Source organism: Gymnoscopelus microlampas (assembly GCF_963454915.1).
Source record: "Gymnoscopelus microlampas genome assembly, chromosome: 23".
Taxonomy (NCBI): Eukaryota; Metazoa; Chordata; class Actinopteri; order Myctophiformes; family Myctophidae; genus Gymnoscopelus; species Gymnoscopelus microlampas.
Window position 1 is genome coordinate 27,797,622 of NC_139960.1, and position 20,522 is coordinate 27,818,143.

Sequence of the window (20,522 nt, forward strand, 5' to 3'; positions counted from 1 at the left end):
CGCTACAAGGGCATCATCTCTCGGTGCAGCCGATGGACCTTCCACTTACGATGGCCTGGCCAGATGGTGCAACAACGCCACCAGAGGACGGTCGCACACATTTTTTAACAGATTGCGGGGTCCCTTTATAAAAACGTTTTTATTTCAAAGGTCCCACCTGAAAGTTCCAGCCTCGACAGTTCCCCCTGGATACATGCAAAGTGGGCTGTGATAAGCTGTGGTGGCCTGATATGGCACACACGCACACACACACACACACACACGCACACACTCATGCTGCTACTAGTCCTGAAGGAGTTGGCACTCCGTTGCCAGCTTGCTGACAGAGTGTTTATAGACGGCACTCAGTAGAGCTTGACAAAAGAGAGACAGCCCTCCCAAGTTCAGCATTTATCAGTGCAGTACTCAGCGAAACTAATGGTGTGTGTGTGTGTGTGTGTGTGTGTGTGTGTGTGTGTGTGTGTGTGTGTGTGTGTGTGTGTGTGTGTGTGTGCGTGTGTGCGTGTGCGTGTGTAAACGCGTGCATGTGTTCTATTCCAGCCATTACCCCCAGATAGTGACCTAATGGCCAGAGAGTGATGTGTCAAATGGCCTGGTGCTGGCTGTGTGCATTTATTTGAGATGTTTTCAATCACACCTGCACCTGAACACCTGAGTCATTGGCTTCTCTGCAGGTCCTTTTCCTGGACGTTTTAAGCCATTAAGACCGGGATTTGAGCTAAAAAGCATTCTTTTACACTTTGGCTATTCAAAAATAGCAGATATACAAGCGAGTGCCGCGCTACGAGCTTGTACATCTGCTATTTTTGAAAAATTGTGAAAATGTGTGCAAATCTTTGAATAATATATTCTTTTAAATTGAACATTTTTAACTCAAATATTTGGGTCCCTGGAACAACATATTTTGAGATGGGGGGTCCGTGGCCAAATACATATATTTTTGGGGGGTCCTTGACGTGAAAAAGCTGCAGCAGCGCACTGATAAAGCAACATTAAGTTGTTCAGAAAACTGTTACAAGACATTTTGTAGAATCGGCCTCAGGTCTTAATGGGTTAATAGAATGTTTTTTCATCAGAGAGCCGTGCGGCTGAGATACATGGCAGCACTTTGATCTGTGTGTGTGTGTGTGTGTGTGTGTGTGTGTGTGTGTGTGTGTGTGTGTGTGTGTGTGTGTGTGTGTGTGTGTGTGTGTGTGTGTGTGTGTGTGTGTGTGTGTATGGCGCTCGATCCGTGCCACGTCAAACCTTGACGCGTCACATGAACGCGTGATTTTTGTATTGCTCTGCACTGTACCGTGTGAACTTGTTATTATTTTCCCATTGACTCACAATGGGTACGCGACGCGATGGGACGTGCATGCGTGCACGCGTACCCTTCCCCCGTGCCCTACGCGGGTTACACGTTAACACTTAGTTTATGCGTTTTTAGCGAACGCACGCATCAACGCATGCATTTTTTTTTGGGTCACGCGACTACAGGAGGCAGGCAATGAGGGCTGCACAAAATCACACGTGAATATTGTTGATGCACAGCACCGTGCGTGCGTGTGTGTGCATGACAGATGACTGTCAAATAAACCGTCATGGTGATTATAGCGTGTGTGTGTGTGTGCAGTGTTATCAAAATAGACCGTCACACGTGATTGTTGTTGTTTCACAGCACCGTACGTGCGTGTGACACGTTCTATATAAAGTAGCTACACTTTAATACGAATAATAAAGATCATCTCTCATCATAGGCCTACCTCATGAATGAGTTTGTGCGCAGATCCAGGCTCCATTAAAGGCTTGCATTTATTCTATGATGCTTTTTGTCCCCATATAGAAGCTAATAACTGTATTCATCTTTAAAACTCATTTATGGGTTTATTGGTCAGTCAAAGAGACAAGGGCCACATGGGCAGACCATGAAGTGCTGTGGGCATATAACTGTCATTGCGCACGGCGGCCTCTCCAGCACCTCAGGTTGACACAATTATAAATAATTATAGCCTATAATAAAAAGCTATGCAGATGGATGGATCATGGATGCTCTATTGATAATCAAAATGCGGGAGAACTTGCGACCAGCGGTGTCCACAATCTCCACATTATCCCCTCATATAAACTTGGGTGCAAAATATGGCATAACTGACCGGTGATTAGCCTACCAAGTCCGATCCAATTCAAACATGTCTGCGACTGCAACTTAATTTGGTTCATAAAAACACAGTCTAGGGGAATTATGAAAATGTACTTAAAGTACCAAAAGTAGGCTAGAAGTAGGCTACCCATTTCACAAGTTTTCAAATAAAATATAAAAATCAGCAGATCTACAAGCGGAGGGTCACTGGACATGAACGCGGCTCCTGCCCGCAACAAAAAAAAAGACGAGAGAGAAAGGGGAAGAGAGAGAGAGAGAAAGATAGAGAGAGAGAGGGGGAAGAGAGAGAGGGGGAGAGAGAGAGAGAGAGAGAGAGAGAGAGAGAGAGAGAGAGAGAGAGAGAGAGTCACGGCCCTCTCAATCAATCAATCTCGAAAGCAGTCCAAGTTCATGTTCAGTTCAATACCATTGCTGTTGCAAATTCCAAGCCATATTGAAGTATAGGATAATCCACAATGAAATGATCGTCCCGTGGTGATTGATCACAGAGTAATATTGTGGCTTTTCCAACAATCTAAAACTAAAGCCACAGTTTTTGATCAGGGGGCAGGCTGGCAGGGGATGTATGTATAGTCTCGTGTCTCGCTTTGTTTAGGCTATACAATTAATCGCAGAAATCCAAGAAGTTGCATCAATCACTCCACAATGCGTCGAATCGCCATGCATTGTGAGCTTGTAGATCGGCTATTTTCAAATGGCCGAAATGTGTATAGGGCTGAAGTTAGCCCTGAAACATGACTGTCATACCATGACAGTCATGGTGCCATGTCCCCCCAGTTTATAGCGGTGTTCGATTTTTTTTTACATTGCCAACTCTCACATGTACACAAACGTTCAGATTTCAAATATAAAGTGCTTACCCCTGAGCCACGGATGTTACAGGGCGATCCGGACCGCGATAAGTACCCGTATCTCCCGTATTGTTAAATAAAAAGCATTTTATCCCATTGCCAGCCTTTTCCTTTTTTTTTGGTAATGTATCAGAGTGCAATACACCTCCCAACCATTAGTGTCGCATGGTTGAAAGTATCGGAGAAAAAATTGAGAAAATGGCTGGCGATCGGATTAATTTTTTTATTGAACAATACGGGAGATACGGCTACTTATCGCGGTCTGGATCGCCTTGTAACATCCATGGCTCGGGGTTAAGCACTTTATGTTTCAAATCTGAACGTTTATGTTCATGTGAGAGTTGGCAATGTAACAACAATCGAACACCGCTATAAACCAGGGGGACATGGCACCATGACGCTTGCGTCATGAGAACCATGGCGAGGGCTGAAGTGTGTTTTGTGATAATAACCAATTACCAAGATATAACAAGTAGGCTACTAACTAAAGTTTTCAAATAATTATAGTGGAATAGGCTAAAAAGTACAATATTTGCCTCTAAGATAGTGGAGTAGGAGTAAAAGTATTGAAAATTGGAAATAATCTAGTAAAGTAAAATTACCTCAAGATTGTACTTAAGTAGGCCTACAGTACTTGAGTAAATGTACTTAGTTAGTTACTTTACACCACTGCGAGAGAGAGGGGCTCGAGTCGCAAAGCGAGTTAATTCAGCCAAAATCTGTCACTTGCGTTTCAAATTGTATTCTTTGATCGGCTGGTGAGTGATATAACTTAACTGTCACAACTTGGTGTTTATAAACATACTTGTGTGTGGATTACGGAGAAATTTGAATGAAGTCTTGATCGGGGAGGCTCTATATACGCACTTATGGATATCTTTATGTCAGTCCGTGCAACGTACGGTTCGCGAGCGGCTTGGAGCGGCAGCCGGTCATTGAGTAAATGTAGGCTACTTTATACTTTACAGGAGGAGGAGTACTTCCAATTTTCAATACTTCTACTTCTACTCCACTACTTCTCAGAGGCAAATATTATACTTTTACTGCACTATAATTATTTATTATATATATAATTATTGTTTACAAAACTCACATTAACCACTTCACACCCCATATAATATACAAGATTTGTATTTGTGAAATGGGACATTCTGCATAATGAATATTAGCCTACTTTCTACTTTTGGTACTTTAAGTACATTTTGGTGCTCCGTGGCGGGGCAGGTTATGAAAAAAACCTGACCCGCGCATCACTGCCCCCCAGAGGTGTCCCCGGACCCCACTTTGAGCACCAATGCGCTCATCTTCAACAGGAGTTGGATGGGATGAATACATAATGAATACATAAACGCATTTTGATTGGTCAAAGGTCTAGCAGTCACCAGCGAATTTCCGCAAAATATGACTGCTGTCCGAATAAATAAAAGACGCATTTTCGAATTAATGAGGCCATAACATAACATAAATAATGGGAACAAACGATACCGAACAAACTTCAGTAATATTGCTCTGGCGGAGCTGCAGCTGATATTGGCCACTCCGGTTGGGTCTCAGAAGTGTGTGAGTGATAAACGTAAATTATATAATTAATTTGGCCTGCAATTATCTAATGCTGCCAGAGAGAACCACAATGTTCTCTATTTCTCGCAAAAGTCTAGAAAGACATGTGTCCATGGCACGTCAGTGCGCCCCAGCCATGATTTTTTATTGTATAATAGAAGGCATGGGCATTTTAGCATTTTTGGTTGTGCATGTTATAGTGCCCTTGATATCAAAACGTTTCCCCGTTAGTGGTGCGTAAAAGTGTGGTTCTTTTCGGTGAAATGACATTGTGCGCATCGGGCGCATCTGCTTTCGGGGATTTGAGTCAAAAATGATGATTCTGGCATTTTAGGGATGAGATCTGATTTGACAACTGTTTGTCTTATATTAGGAGGATGTTTGTAGACAACTCTGGGCATGTCCTTGAAAGTAGTGGCCAATTTTGGGTCGCTACTGAGGATATACCAATGTTCCTTTATTGTGCGTTCAAACTCCTTACCGGGCTGAATATTGTACAATGCATAAGGGAGCGTTACATGGGGAGGCGTCCCGTTCGGACTGTAGGGTATAGTCCGAACGAGTCTGTTTGGTCTGGAGTCACCTGAATACAGGAAAATTAACTAGAGAGTTCACAGAATAAATACAATTTTGAATTAGAGCAATCTCTTGAGAAATGACATGGTGTCGGGGAACTGAGGCAAGAGGAGGCATCATAACATACACCGGACCCGACATTGGTATCATAGGCCTACTGTAGGCATAGGCCTATAGCTTTGTATTGCCTTGAAATAAAATATTATTTGACAGACATGGCTATAGTAGCCTACATGTTACTGATTATTTGGAATGTTATATTATTGCAACCGCTGCAATATTGATTGTAATGGATGCATAAAACTCAATGGAGGGAAAGGGCGCGCACAGTGCACCATGCGTAATGGAGCGAGGGAGGGAGTGCTATGACATATAACAACGGTAATAACAACGGTTATAACAAAGGACTAATGTTAAAGTCCGTTGTTACTCACGCCATAATCCTCTCAGGAGCATTGCATGTAAAATCCAAGACATATACAGTCAATATAGTCTAATAGGCTGCTTTTAAATCTACAATAAAATGACAACGGATTGTCCCCTCTCCTGCTTGTCGTTCCGTGATGATTTTTACTTTTTTCTCACCATCATGCACTCTTATAATATCAACCATTAAGCACAGTCAGCTGGCTGGTGTCAATTATCTTTCTATACTCAATGACAGCTGCATGGAGGAGACTCAGGAGAGTAGACCTCAAAACAATAAAATAACCAAATAAATATCCTAGGCTAAATTTCGTATACCGGGCAATTATATCAATGAGAGAGCGAGAACGAGAGAGAGAGAGAGAAACGGAGCGAACGGAACCATTCAACACCATACAGGTTCGGTTTAGCTCAGGATAGACAATTCATATTTTTTTCCTGCCCTTTGATAGGCTATACTGAGAGAACATTAAATTACAACTAGATAGATACAGTGAGTGTGTCCAATCCTACTACAACAGCACTACAAGGGACATTCATTCCAATATAAAATAAAGTTGCAGCGGGGATATCATTAGGCTATACATTAGAGGCAGCTGCGCATCATTGTTAAAGTAACACATTTAACATTCGACCCATGAACTTCGACGCTGACGGCCCCAACGGAGGTTGCACCCTCCGTTTTTAAAAAGAATCCTGCAAGGATGACAGACCCTGCATTCAACCCGTGTGTGCACCGTGCGCTACTCTGCGCAGAAAGAGGGTTCTCGTCACAGTGAATGAGTTACAGCATGTTTCAAAGCTTTTTCATAATAATACAAGAACAACGCGACATTCGGCATAATGAGTAGCCTATACGTTCTACTTAAGTATATTTTGATGCCAATACTTTTGCCATAAATGAGCGTGCCTTCTTTCATAGACTGTAAGTGTTGCGCTCTCTCTCTCTCTCTCTCTCTCTCTCTCTCTCTCTCTCTCTCTCTCTCTCCATTTATTATAATGACCATGAGCGGTCCGGTGTTTATGTATTATTATTTATTATCATAATGACCATGTGCGAATGCGCAGTGACGTCATCGTACCTACATGAGAAATGTGACAAGTATTATAGGCTAGTTTTACCGTGTCTGGTACCAATACAAAAAAATAAACTGGTCTGAAATAGATAAATATATAGCTTACAATGGCGAAACAATATTATTTATTATTATTAGGCTATTTAGTTAATTTAATGCGGGGTATTTAGAAACAAATATTAATATCTAAATTGTATCAATGCCACTAACCTGGATACATGGATGTGATAATAATTTTATATTTTTTAGGCTACACGATCACACAACGCGATGCAGCACATATATCAGGCCTCAGGCGTTCACATGATGCGGTGCAGCACACCACAATAATCACGCCTGCTTTCTGCGCTGAACGCACGCACACACGCACGCACGCACGCATAAAAAAAAAACAAGTCACATTACACGACACGTTCACACGCTGATGCAACACGTCACGCTTGCTTTCGTGTAGTGTATGCGCAGAACGCACGCACACACGCACGCACGCACGCATTAAAAAAAATCACACGTTCATGTGACGCGTCAAGGTTTGACGTGGCACGGATCGAGCGCCATAGTGTGTGTGTGTGTGTGTGTGTGTGTGTGTGTGTGTGTCTGTGTGTGTGTGTGTGCGCGCGCGCACATACAACCCCCCAAGTATATGCATGCATGTGCCGTGTGCTTCAGTGACAGTGCTTGTGCCTTTTCGTGTGTGTGTGTGTGTGTGTCTGTGTGTGTGTGCGTGCGTGCGCTCACACATGTTTGCCTGTGTATTTATGGAGCTCTAGTGTAGGTGAGAACATGAAACACTCTCTTTCATATTTAATGAGTGGAGATGGGACTAAGGAATGTTGCCGTGTTCACAGGACGTATTCCCCTGGGCTGTCAAGCTGCTTCCAGCACTCACATCAATCAGTGTTTGTGTGTGTGTGTGCGTGCGTGTGCGTGCGTGCGCGTGCGTGCGAGAGAGTTTGTGCATTTCTGTGAAAGTGCAGGCAAAAATAGTGTCCTGTTGAAAGTTTAATAATTTGTGTTATGGGGGTTGAGGCAAAGCATAATGTTACAGTACAGTACGTGCATATGGCACTGCACCAGTACCGCTTTAATGTTTTTATTGTATCGGTCTATTAAGGTCTGTTTAACTGAGCCAAACAATAAAGTTTTTTAAATATTGTATGTTATAACCATACTGTTATACTAGACTGCCTTTGTGTAAGTGTCTCTCTGTGTGTGTGTGTGTGTGTGTGTGTGTGTGTGTGTGTGTGTGTGTGTGTGTGTGTGTGTGTGTGTGTGTGTGTGTGTGTGTGTGTGTGTGTCAGTTTGTGCTCCGGCTGTCAGTGGTGGAAAAAGTACTCTAATGTTTTACTTAAGTAAAAGTATCAATACTGCAATGTAGAAGTACTCTGTTACAAGTAAAAGTACAAAAGTATTGGTATCAAAATGTACTTAAAGTACCAAAAGTAAAAGTACTGAAATGTTTGAAAATAGCAGATCTACAAGCTCACAACGCGTCGCGATGCGACGTGTTGTGAGCTTGTATATCGGCTATTTTCAAATAGCCTATGTATAAAATAGGGCTGAAGTGGTTAAATAGGGCTGAAGTGGTTAATGTATGTTTTATAATGTAATAATTTATATCTGCAAAGTACCTAGTAACTAAGGTTTTCAAATAATTGTAGTGGAGTAAAAGTACAATATTTGCCTCTGAGATGTAGTGGAGTAGAAGTAAAAGTATTGGAAATTGGAAATGCTCAAGTAAAGTACAAATACCTCAAAATTGTACTGAAGTACAGTACTTAAGTAAATGTACTTAGTTACTTTCCACCACTGGTTATAACCATGCTGCTATACTAGCCTGCCTTTGTGTAAGTGTCTCTATGTGTGTGTGTGTGTGTGTGTGTGTGTGTGTGTGTGTGTGTGTGTGTGTGTGTGTGTGTGTGTGTGTGTGTGTGTGTGTGTGTGTGTGTGTGTGTGTGTAAACACTGCTCATTTTAAGCCAAAGCATCACTAGAACGCATGAGATTGGCGCTGGATTCAGCCAAAAGATGCTAATTCGGCAGCAGCCAGGAGCCTCGTAATGGTACTAAGATGCTAACGTGCTAAGCTACTGGATTTTTTTCCCCTATGGAGGAATTAGGCAAAAAAATTATAATTGGTCACATCCTAGAATGCTAAGCAGATGGGGGCGGGTGGGGTGGGGGGGTGGATTCCTTCAGGGCATATTTTATGAGCTATATACATTTGCTTAGTGGGGCCGAGGAGAGGCGAGGGCCTGAAAATCCCGTCCTGTATGAATGATACCTGCGTGATAGGTATCATAATTATAGATGCAGGTGTATGCAATCAGGGTTGCCAGATCTGCCTTATTATAATTTCCCCGCCAGACTTTATTTGAAAATAGCAGATCTACAAGCTCACAACGCGTCGCGACGCGTTGTGAGCTTGTAGATCGGCTATTTTCAAATAGCTGATGTATTATGTTAAAGTGCTCATGTGGCCCATTGTCGCTTCTTTTGGGTTGGTTTTCCTGGACCTGGTTGCTTGTTTCTCTCACAGAATCTGGCAACGCTGTATGCGACGACACCTGCCGCATCTACTGCATAGGCAGCGGCGTAAGCTGTATGCCCAAGCCCAAACATGCTGTGTCGCCAATTTAGCATGTGCTCGGTACCTGTGAAGACCTCTCTCTTTAGATCCTTTTGTACACCTCTGTATGCTGCCCACCTTTGGAGTCGCTATACAGGCAAGGCAGCATCAGACGACTCACAGTGGCCTATGATGACTGCATGAGGCTGCTGCTGAGAGCTCCAAGAAGCTCCAGTGTACAAATGGAACCATTTGCACACCCACCATCAAGGCCAATTGGGAACCAAAATGCAGTGTTTCTAGTGAGCCAACATAACATGCACGATATCAGCACCATGACCAGAATGGAACGGAGCCTTCATTAGTATCATTGGTAACACCTGTGAAGGAAGTAAGAAGAGGCCCAATTTCTTTCCAATATGGCTGCTGTGCATAGAGCCTATTGAATTGATGCCTGGGTCAGGGTTTTGGAGACCGAGCTCCTTTTGATCACCCGGAACAAAAGCGATAGATGTGCCACTGCTGCACTCTCCCTGCGGAGAGATGCAGAAAGAGACAAATGCGCCATGAATGTGTGCGTGCGTGCATGTGAGAGAGAGCGGGTGAGATAACACTTGGATGCATGCACACCCACGTTCGTATGATGAGAGATGACGAGATTGATACGGTATAGCTGTCCTTTTTGAGGGAAAAGCCTATGTTGTTTACCTCCCGGCAATGCCCGCTCGATTCCAACGGAAGGCCACTCACTCCAAATGGCTTATAAGTATTCTATCGTACGACCGTGGAAATCGGTTGTTTTCAGCAAGCAACACGATCGCACAGCAAAGTACAGGCATAATAAAAGCAATAAGCTATAAGGGCCCTTGTTGTCCACGACACAGAGCGGGAGTGCCCAAAACCCCCTTTGCTATTAACCCAACCCATTTAAGACCGGAAACGAAAAGTGTCATTTTGAGATTTCTTTGGGCTATTCAAGAATAGCAGAAATACAAGCGAGCTTGTAGATCTGCTATTTTTGAAAAATCGTGAAAATGTCTGCAAATCTTAAAATATGTATTTTTAACTAAAATCGTGCTTCTGGGGGATTCTACAAATCTCTGCTGTCCGGCAGGAACCAGCTAACTCCAAAATGTTAATTTTTCAGGAAATGAAAAAAACAAAACAAAAAGTGGAGTTAGGAGGTTTTGTTCATCATTGATAAGAACAGCTGAATGGACCTCCAAGCTCACAATGAGGTTGGAAGTCAAAAGGGGGTGGAGCCTGGAGTCAGCTAAACCAGCTAACTCCACCCCCCTTTGCAGGAGTTAGCTGGTTTAGTAGAAAGTTTGAGGATCATGGAGTTAGCTGGTTTTGTCAGATGCGTTTTTCAATACTTTTCATTGGTTCAAATTTTTTTTTTACCAACACACAGATGTAAAGGGTGTTCAATAGCAGTGATTTATGGAAAAAAATGCAAAAGCGGAAGAATGGAGTTAGCTGGTTCCTGCCGGACAGCAACGAAATGTCTTCTAAACAACAGTTTAAAAAAATAACTTATGTTGCTATAATATCAGTGGTCCTCATACTTATTTCATGTTATATTGTGTTTGGCCACGGACCCCATCTCAAAATATGATAATATTTAAAAAACATATTATTCAAAGATTTACACACATTTTCACGATTTAAAAAAAAAATAGCAGATCTACAAGCTCATAGTGACACTCGGTGCGACACTCGGTGCCGCGCAAGAGCTTGTATATCTGCTATTTTTGAATGGCCAAAGTATAAAATAATGGTTTTAGTGGTTACACAGATGCGTTCCCGGTCTTAATGGGTTAAATAAAAAACATTGCTGTAAACCACAGCCTTGCATTGGCTTATTGCTTTTATAAAAACTGTTACCAAATATGACAACATGAAAAGACTAAAATGTTAGTGAGGCACTAGTGGAGAAGAGATCCAGTAGAACCAAAAGACAAGTCATTTTACGTTTGATTGTGCTCGGGTGTTGCGCTCTGAAAATAGATCTACAAGCTCAACGCAGTGTGAGCTTGTAGATCGGCTATTTTCAGCATGCAACCAAGTGTAAAATCAGCCAAAATACATTTTAGTCGACTAAATCAACTGTAGATTTAGTCGACTATAATCTTATGATATTTAGTCGACTAAAACTAGACAAAAACGAAAAAATTTCAGATGACTAAAATATGACTAAAACTAAATAGAATTTTATTCAAAAGACTATGACTAAAACTACATCAAAGTTTGCTGTCAAAATCAACACTGAACTGATGAAGGTCTGATGAAACGTTTGCTACTTTGTTGCACCCCTCACTTTGAGCACAGCTAGAGAACTTTATGAGCGTCTTAAAAATAAAATAGATACTATTTTCTCGGTCTACGGAGTCTTCCTTAACCCCATTGAGACCTGAAGCCGATTCTACATGTCTCCTAAATCTCAACAGTATTCTGAAAAACTTATGTTTCTATATCAGTGGTGCTCAATCTTTTTCATGTCAAGGCCCCCAAAATTATATGTATTTGGCCGCGGACCCCCATCAAAATATGTTGTTCCAGGGACCCCCAGAAGCAAAGATTTGAGTTAAAAACGTTTATGCTTTAAAAATATATTATTCAAAGATTTGCACACATTTTCACGATTTTTCAAAAATAGCAGATCTACAAGCTCGTAGCGCGGCACTCGGTGCCGCGCTATGAGCTTGTAGATCTGCTATTTTTGAATAGCCAAAAGTGTCAAACAAATAATGCTTTTTAGCTCAAATCTAAAAATGACACAGTTCCACTTCCAGGTCTTAATGGGTTAAACGTTTATGCAGAGAGCGAGTCTTTTTCTGCCAGTTTCCTTGTATGTTTTTGAGACCACCCTGAACAAAGGAGGAACAAAGAAGGGCGCAACAGTTTACCCTGTCCACCAATGTCACAAGAATCATTTCTACAAGAAAGCAGTCCCCTACTGCCTGCACAAACAAGGATGTTGCTATACAAATGCATGGAAGGTCCTGAACAGGGAATTTTAAACACCCCGTTGGTACAATAATGATACTGATACGTGCAGTCACAGGTGTGTGTTTATGGATCATTTTACACTGGCTTCGATCATGGCTCAGCCAATCATAACCACGGAACTATCCGCTTTATAAATAGGGTTTAACCCAATCCTTCAATCCCTGGGAGAGGGAGATCAGTGATGACTATACATGTATTAATCAGCTTACTCAACTCATTAATTTGGCATTTTTTCAAATTATTCATTTACGTGTTTAATTTTTCAACCCATTCCCTGCACTCTCTTTCATTAACCCATTGATACCTGGAACGCATCTGTGTCACTTTAGATGTCTTTGGCTATTCAAAAATAGCAGATATACAAGCTCATAGCGCGGCACCGAGTGCCGCGCTATGAGCTTGTAGATCTGCTATTTTTGAAAAATCGTGAAAATATATATATATTTTTTTTTTCCCGAAAAACTGTTAGGATTTAGAAAATGTTTAGAAGCGGCCTCAGGTCTTAATGGGTTAAGCCATACAGTATGAAGTTATAACATTTGACAATAATACACTGCCAACTTCGTCGTATTCTCATTCTGACAATGACTCACATTGTCTAATCTTCTAACTAATAGGCTTTCAATTATAACTATCATATTTAATCTGTCAGTAATTGTGTTTGATCTTGAGTTCGTCGTTTTTCTAAGACAAACTGAAATCTAATAGAAGACGCGTTGCAGTCGAGTCCGTGTGAACGCCTCCAAGGCGTGCGCGCACTTCATACATATTTGTTTTGTGGCTCGTAATGTATGCAACGGCTTTCACATCAAAACGCAATATTTATATCCAAATTATGCAGCGTGTACATACTTTACAAATATACAATACGCTCCAATTCATATTAATATTTAGTGTTGTCTGTGATGTTCACGGCAAAGGATGCATTTGATCCACTATAATTACACCCTGTGCTATATTTTAGAGATGCTGAAAATGCAGCAACGGGTTCTGCCTGATTTATATACTTGTGCATCATGTCGCGCAGAGAAAATATCAGATCAACAAGCTCACAACACGTTACACTGTGGCAAGTTATGAGCTTGTGTACGTCTGCTGTTTTTGATATGCGACTCTGGCGTGCTATTACAGTATGTATGAATCTGTCTTTTTTTACTAGCTTGCAAAGCACGCTGGTCTAAGAAGAGACTGATCACACGTGTTCTCGACATGTTTTCGATCATTGGCTGTCCTTTAACCCATTGAGACCTGAAGCCGATTCTACATGTCTCCTAAATCTCAACAGTTTTCTGAAAAACTTATGTTTCTATATCAGTGGTGCTCAATCTTTTTCATGTCAAGGACCCCCAAAATGATATGTATTTGGCCGCAGACCCCCATCAAAATATGTTGTTCCAGGGACCCCCAGAAGCAAAGATTTGAGTTAAAAATGTTCGCTTTAAAAATATATATATTCAAAGATTTGCACACATTTTCACGATTTTTCAAAAATAGCAGATCTACAAGCTCGTAGCGCGGCGCTATGAGCTTGTAGATCTGCTATTTTTGAATAGCCCAAAGAGTAAAATAATGCTTTTTAGCTCAAATCTAAAAATGACACAGTTCTCAATCACTGTGACACAGAGTAATATATAGGACTGATGTGAAAAAAATCCCTTTAATTAAAGTACTTGAGTAAATGTACTTTGTTACTTTACGCCTCTGCATATGAGCTGCGTAGTTTGAGTTCTGGCTTAGCAGCGTTGCCACAGTCTGCGAGAGAAATAAGCAACCAGGTCTAAGCCAGTGGGGAGCCACTAGCAGCGTTGCCAGATTCTGCGGGACAAATCAGGAACCGGGTCTATGAAAACAAGCCGCGCATACACGGCACACACACACACACACACACACACACACACACACACACACACACACACACACACACACACACACACACACACACACGCACACAGAGAAAAAAATAAAGCAAGCTGGTATACATGACTGTGTCATGTCTTGTTTCTTTTTTTTTGTGCTTGTCTCAGACCAACGACTTGGCGGTCAGTAGTGTGAATTATGTTGTGACACAATCGGTCGGTCTAGACTCTAGCGATTAAAGGTAGGGTAAGTGATATTTTTTGGTTAAAACAAAAAGTATTTTGTTAAAAGGTTAAAGCACTATATTCTGATAGTAATCATTGCTATAGAGTGTTTGTTCAGTAACAGGAGTCTCCCCGTCTCTCCAGCTCTTTAATAAACAGAAAATACATTTTCCGGTAGGTGTCAAAATCTCAGCCAATCAGGAGAAAGTACCCATTTTAAGCTTAATTTGTATAGTGTTCCAGTTCCAATTTTGCCTGCTCATTTCTTAGTGTCATCACTTCCAATTTCACTTGTTTAATCTGTATCCTGATTGAGTCCTCTGTCCTGGTTGGATAAAATTGGAAATGAAACTGAAACTGAAACGAAAATGCATTTTCTGTTTTATAAAGAGGTGGAGAGACAATGAGATTCCTAATATTGAACAAACACTCTATAGCAATGAGTACTATCAGAATATAGATCTATTTAACACTTATTTTAACCAAAGCAAATCACTTACCCTACCTTTAATGACAATGCAATTCACTGTAAACTTAATGTATGAAGACCAGTGGTGTACCTGTAGAATAAACAGGTCCTTCATTACTGTCTCCTTGTTTGTTTTTCCACAGAGCTTCCATACGGCTGGGAGAAAATCGATGACCCCATTTACGGCAGCTACTATGTGGAGTAAGTCGGGTGCATGTTTAATGTGTAATGGGGCTGTTTTTGATTTTCCGCTGTAAGCCGAGTGGCACGCTGTATTAATCATATTTATTACCAGGCATGTACAGTGCATTACATGGTGCTGTGGCCAGGATGCAGCTGCTGCCTTTTTGTCTGGAGACTAATGGCCCATCAAGAGGATACGCGCGCGTGCGTGTGCGTGTGCGTGCGCGTGCGCGTGCGCGTGCGTGCGTGCGTGTGTGTGCGTGTGCGTGTGTGTTTGTGTGTGTGCGCGCGCGCGCGCGCAGTGGTGTACTGTACTTAAAGGGTAAGACCACTTTGGTAGAGGTTTGGGTTGTGTAGTTACCTTGCCATGATGTAACTCTAAAGGTGGGCAAGAAATAAAAAATAATTGCTCCATTGATTAGAAATTGATAATTCAAAATATGCTCCTCATTGACTTACATTGTACGGTAAAACTGCCCTCAAAGTCACTCTTTTAGCACATAAATGAACCCAAACGTATTTGATTCAGACAATATAGAGCATCACCAAACCCAGTACTGTTTGTTTTTTTAATAAAAATGTAAACTTCCTGTTGATTTTACTATTTGAAGATTTGGATCCGGATCCGCCGATCCAGTCCGGGTTTTCTACTTATTAAAAATAGTAAAATCAACAGGAAGTTGACATTTTTATAAAAAAAAAAAACAGTACTGGGTTTGGTGATGTTCTATATTGTCTGAATCAACTTTGTTTGCGTTCGTTTTTGTGCTAAAAGAGTGACTTTGAGAGCAGTTTTACCGTACAATGTAAGTCAATGAGGAGCATATTTTGAATTATCAATTTCTAATCAATGGAGCATTTTTTTTTAAATTTCTTGCCCACCTTTGGAGTTACATCATGGCAAGGTAACTACACAACCCAAACCTCTACCAAAGTGGTCTTGCCCTTTAAGTACAGTTTTGAGGCATTTGTACCTTACTTGAGTATTTCCAATTTCCAATACTTTTACTTCTACTCCACTACGCATCTTGGATCCAAATATTGTACTTTTACTAACATACATTAACCACTTCAGCCCTATATACATTTCAGCCATTTGAAAATAGCCGATCTACAAGTTCACAATGCATTGTGTGCTTGTAGATCTGCTATTTTCAAAAGATGTTTATACGTTTGAAAAATGTAAATGGGACATTCTGCACAATGAGTACTTTTGATGCTTTGAGTACATTTATGTACCAATACGTTTGCACTTTTACTGTACATTTGGAATTCTGGACTTGTAATTGCGACAGAGTATTTCTTTGTTGCAGCATTGATACTTTTACTTAAGTAAAAACATGTAGTACTTTTTCCACCACTGTGTGTGTGTGTGTGTGTGTGTGTGTGTGTGTGTGTGTGTGTGTGTGTGTGTGTGTGTGTGTGTGTGTGTGTGTGTGTGTGTGTGTGTGTGTGTGTGTGTGTGTGTGTGTGTGTGTGTGTGTGCGTGCGTGCGTGCGTGCGTGCGTGCGTGCGTGCGTGCGTGCGTGCGTGCGTGCGTGCGTGCGTGCGTGCGTGCGTGCGTGCGTGCGTGCGTGCGTGCGTGCGTGCGTGCGTGCAGTGGTGGAAAATGTACTCACATTATTTACTTAAGTAAAAGTACCAATACTGCAATATAAAAGTACTCTGTTACAAGTAAAAGTCCAGAATTCAAAATGTACTTAAAGTACCAAAAGTAAAAGTACTAAATATTTGAAAATAGCAGATCTACAAGCTCACAACGCGTCGCAATGCGACGCGTTGTGAGCTTGTAGATCTGCTATTTTCAAATAGCCTAGGTATAAAACAGGGCTAAAGTGGTTAATGTATGTTTTATAATATAATAATTGATAATTGCAAAGTAACTAGTAACTAAAGTTTTCAAATAATTGTGGTGGAGTAAAAATACAATATTTGTCTCTGAGATGTAGTGGAGTAGAAGTAAAAGTACTGAAAATTGGATATACTCAAGTAAAGTAAAAATACCTCAAACTTGTACTTAAGTACAGTACTTGAGTACATCTACTTAGTTACTTTACACCACTGCGCGCGTGCGTGTGCAGTGGATTCCCTGGCTCATGTAGAGCAGGTGCAGTGTTCCTCTGCTGATTCCATTATGTTCCTCATTCAGCCGCGTCATACTGTATGTCTTGCTGGATGCGTCCCACCGCCGCTTTGGGTGTGTGTGGAGAAGATGTCGGTGCGGTGCGGGATGTGTGCAGGTTTATTTTTAGACTGCCGGGGTGCCGTACTGACGGGGGAGGCCTCCGTGTTGGTACGGCACTCTGGCGATGCACCCAGCTCTGGGAATGCTGTTATTAGCCCTTTAAGACCTGAAGCCGATTCTACATGTGTCCTAAATCCCAACAGTATTCTGAAAAAAACGTATGTTTCTATATCAGTGGTGCTCAATCTTTTTCATGTCAAGGACCTCCAAAATTATATGTATTTGGCCGCGGACCGCCATCTCAAAATATGTTGTTCCAGGGGGTCCCAGAAGCAAAGATTTGAGTTAAAAATGTTCGCTTTAAAAATATATATATTCAAAGATTTGCACACATTTTCACGATTTTTCAAAAATAGCAGATCTACAAGCTCATAGCGCGGCACTCGGTGCCGCGCTATGAGCTTGTATATCTGCTATTTTTGAATAGCCAAAGTGTAAAATAATGCTTTTTAACTCAAATCTAAAAACAGAGATGCGTCCCAGGTCTTAATGGGTTAAGACTGACACTGTACCAACACTATGAATGAAAGCGCCACAACGCTCTCATTACGTAAACGTGTGAGGAAGCAACACGGGAGGACGCAGAGGGGGACTAAAGTTAGAGTTTGTGGGAAGGAGAGGTTTGCAAGTGCGTGTGCTTCTGTGTGAGTAGGAGTAGTGCGAGGGTACAATGCAGTCTCTTGAGAGAAAGGGGAGCTATATACGATGACTAATTATTTCACAGAAAGGTTACAGTATTTATAGCCTTTAACCCTTTAAGACCGGGAAACGCGTGTGTGTGTGTCATTTTTTCGATTTCTTTGGCTATTCAAAAATAGCAGATATACAAGCTCGTAGCGCGGCACCGGGCGCCGCGCTACGAGCTTGTATATCTGCTATTTTTTTTAAATCGTGAAAATTTTAGCAAATCTTTGAATATATATATATATATATATATATATATATATATATATATATATATATATATTTTTTTTTTTTTTAAAGCGAACATTTGTAATTGAAATCTTTGCTTCTGGGGGGGTCCCTGGAACAACATATTTTGAGATGGGGGGGGGGGGGGGTCCACGGCCAAATACATAAACTTTTCGGGGTCCTTGACATGAAAAGGTTTTTTTTATTAATCTGTTGACATTTGTAGAATCCCCAGAAGCAAAGATTTGAGTTACAAATGTTTGCTTTAAAAAATGTAAATACCGTATTCATGATTTGCAAAAAAAATCACGATTTTTCAACAACAAAAAAAATAGCAGATCTACAAGCTCATAGCGCGACACGCAGATGCGTTCCCGGTCTTAAAGGGTTAACTTTTCTCCCCCCCCCCCCCCCCCCACACACAAACTAAATCCAGAGTGACGTGGGACGGACGTGAGAAAAGGAAATAGAGACTTGGACGTCTTTTTTTTAAATATTCCAATTTCAGGAAACCACCCCAGTTAATGAGCAACATTATTCTACTTTGGGAGCCCGTGTTTGTGTGACTTAAACTCAGCAAAAGCCGTTCTGCCGGTCGATTACATAATCTGGGACTCGGGCCACTTAATTAATCATCACAGCCCAAGCCTCTAATAAAGCACCAGGACATTTCTCAGATCTATGTTGTTGCGCGAGAGCAGCAGGGGAACCAAATTGCCTCTTTCTTTGTGTTGTCACACACACAGCCACATAAACCGAAGGACCCAGTTCGAGAACCCAGTCCTGGAGGCGAAGAGGAGAGTCCAGCAGCAGCAGCAGATGCAAAGCCAGGGTCTGTCCTCACTGCCCCTCCCTACTATTTACAGAGGTAAGACGTTTTTTCAGTTTTTCCACTAGGAATTCGGTAAAATAAGGTCCTCCCTTCCCAAACGGAGAATACCTCATTTTAAAATGAAGCTCTTTGTCATGTAAGTGTATGCTGATCGCTGAGAGTGTTGAATTCAAATGAATACTTGCGTTTCTCCGAGCGTATGGCTGTCATCTTTCTGTACTCACTGCCTTTGCCCAGCAGTCACTCCCCAGTGCTCAGTGTCTATTCACGTCCTTGTGTCAATGAGTAGGAAGACATCTCTAAGAGTGACTGCCCCGGTGCCTGTAACGTACCTTGTTGCCGGAGTAACGCAAGAGCCAACCACTTGAAGAGCTCAGCGTGTCTCCGTGGTTACGCTCTCTCTGTGAAGCTCTCTCTCTCCACCTCCCCCCTCCATTTGTCCAACGTCTCCTCTCCCCCTCTCCCCCCCCCTCATGCCAGTGGAGGATGTCTGCCCTTGTGCCGCCGCCCTCCTCCTCCCCAGACCCGCCGCCGCGGCCCTCTGCCTCGGTGACCTCGGCCGCTCGCCGCCGGCGGCGGGCCGCGGTGTGGCTGCGTGCGGCGCGGCCTCCTCCTCCTCCTCCACGGCGTCCCCTCTTCGACGCGTTCTGACGAGGCAGATGAACGTGTGCCCGCACCTCCTCCTCCACCTCCAACAGCAGGAGCAGACAGAGCCTCCTCTCCACACCTGCGCCGTGGTGCTGGAGCAGCCCGTCGCGAGCGGTAGCCCCCTCTCCTTGTGGCACTTTGTCAGTAAGTAGGCCAGGAGAGACCAAACAAGGAGGCTTACTGTTGTCTCCCTCCCTGCCCGCCCGCTCTGCCTGTCTAGTGTCTCGTCTCAAACTCAGCCGGCTGACTGTCTAAGCATGCAAGCTATAACGAGCCAGGTTCTGCCCCCCGTGGCGACCGAGGGGGGGGGATTGGTGGGGCAGCGCATGCAGAGCCAGGCGTCTCAGTCGTGCCCTCCCTCCCGCCGCCTCCTATGTTGAGCGAACGGGGCGGATAACAAAGCGACGGCAAACCGATGGACGTGTGAGCGCGGCGGCACACTATAGAGCGTGCCAAAAATCCTGAAGGGGGGCGTCAACAAGTGTCTTTTGGTAGCAGCGGACATCTTTGAGGGGTATAAACCAGGTTGACTTAACATTGCCCAAAACAAACATGTCTGCGCTACTATGCCACGCCCCCCCCCCCCCCGTGGTGACGACGCGTTGGCACGCTCTATAGCCACGTCTCCCTCCGAGGTGAAAGGAAGGGAGATTTGGTTAAAGTGTGACATAGCTTGTTTGGCTGATTATCTCCTTGTTTGCTTCTTAGCGAGAAGAAGCCCTCTTTCAGGAAATCTCCCCAGTTCTCCTTCCCTCTCCTTTCTCCAGGCTCCCTAACCGCCCCCCCCCCCCCCCCCCCCCCTCCCAGGATCCTCTCCTGGAACTGGTTCCTGAGTCATTCCTGACAGCATGTCACTTTTAACAGTGTTTTTTGCGAATTCCGCTTCCTTGGGGAACGTACTGTAGGATGGGACGGATATACTGCAGCGTGGATGGCTCTC

At 42.8% G+C, this 20,522-nt stretch overlaps 1 protein-coding gene across 1 annotated transcript in view; it reads left to right on the forward strand.

Moving 5' to 3' along the window:
• LOC311040288 (membrane-associated guanylate kinase, WW and PDZ domain-containing protein 2-like) overlaps window positions 1–20,522 on the forward strand; it is a 323,523-nt gene that overhangs the window by 207,116 nt on the left and 95,885 nt on the right. Inside the window, exons 7-8 of the mRNA XM_084050480.1 lie at window positions 14,906–14,963; window positions 18,849–18,970. Of these exons, the coding sequence (XP_083906606.1) occupies window positions 14,906–14,963; window positions 18,849–18,970 (180 nt within the window). The remainder of the gene's footprint in view (window positions 1–14,905; window positions 14,964–18,848; window positions 18,971–20,522) is intronic.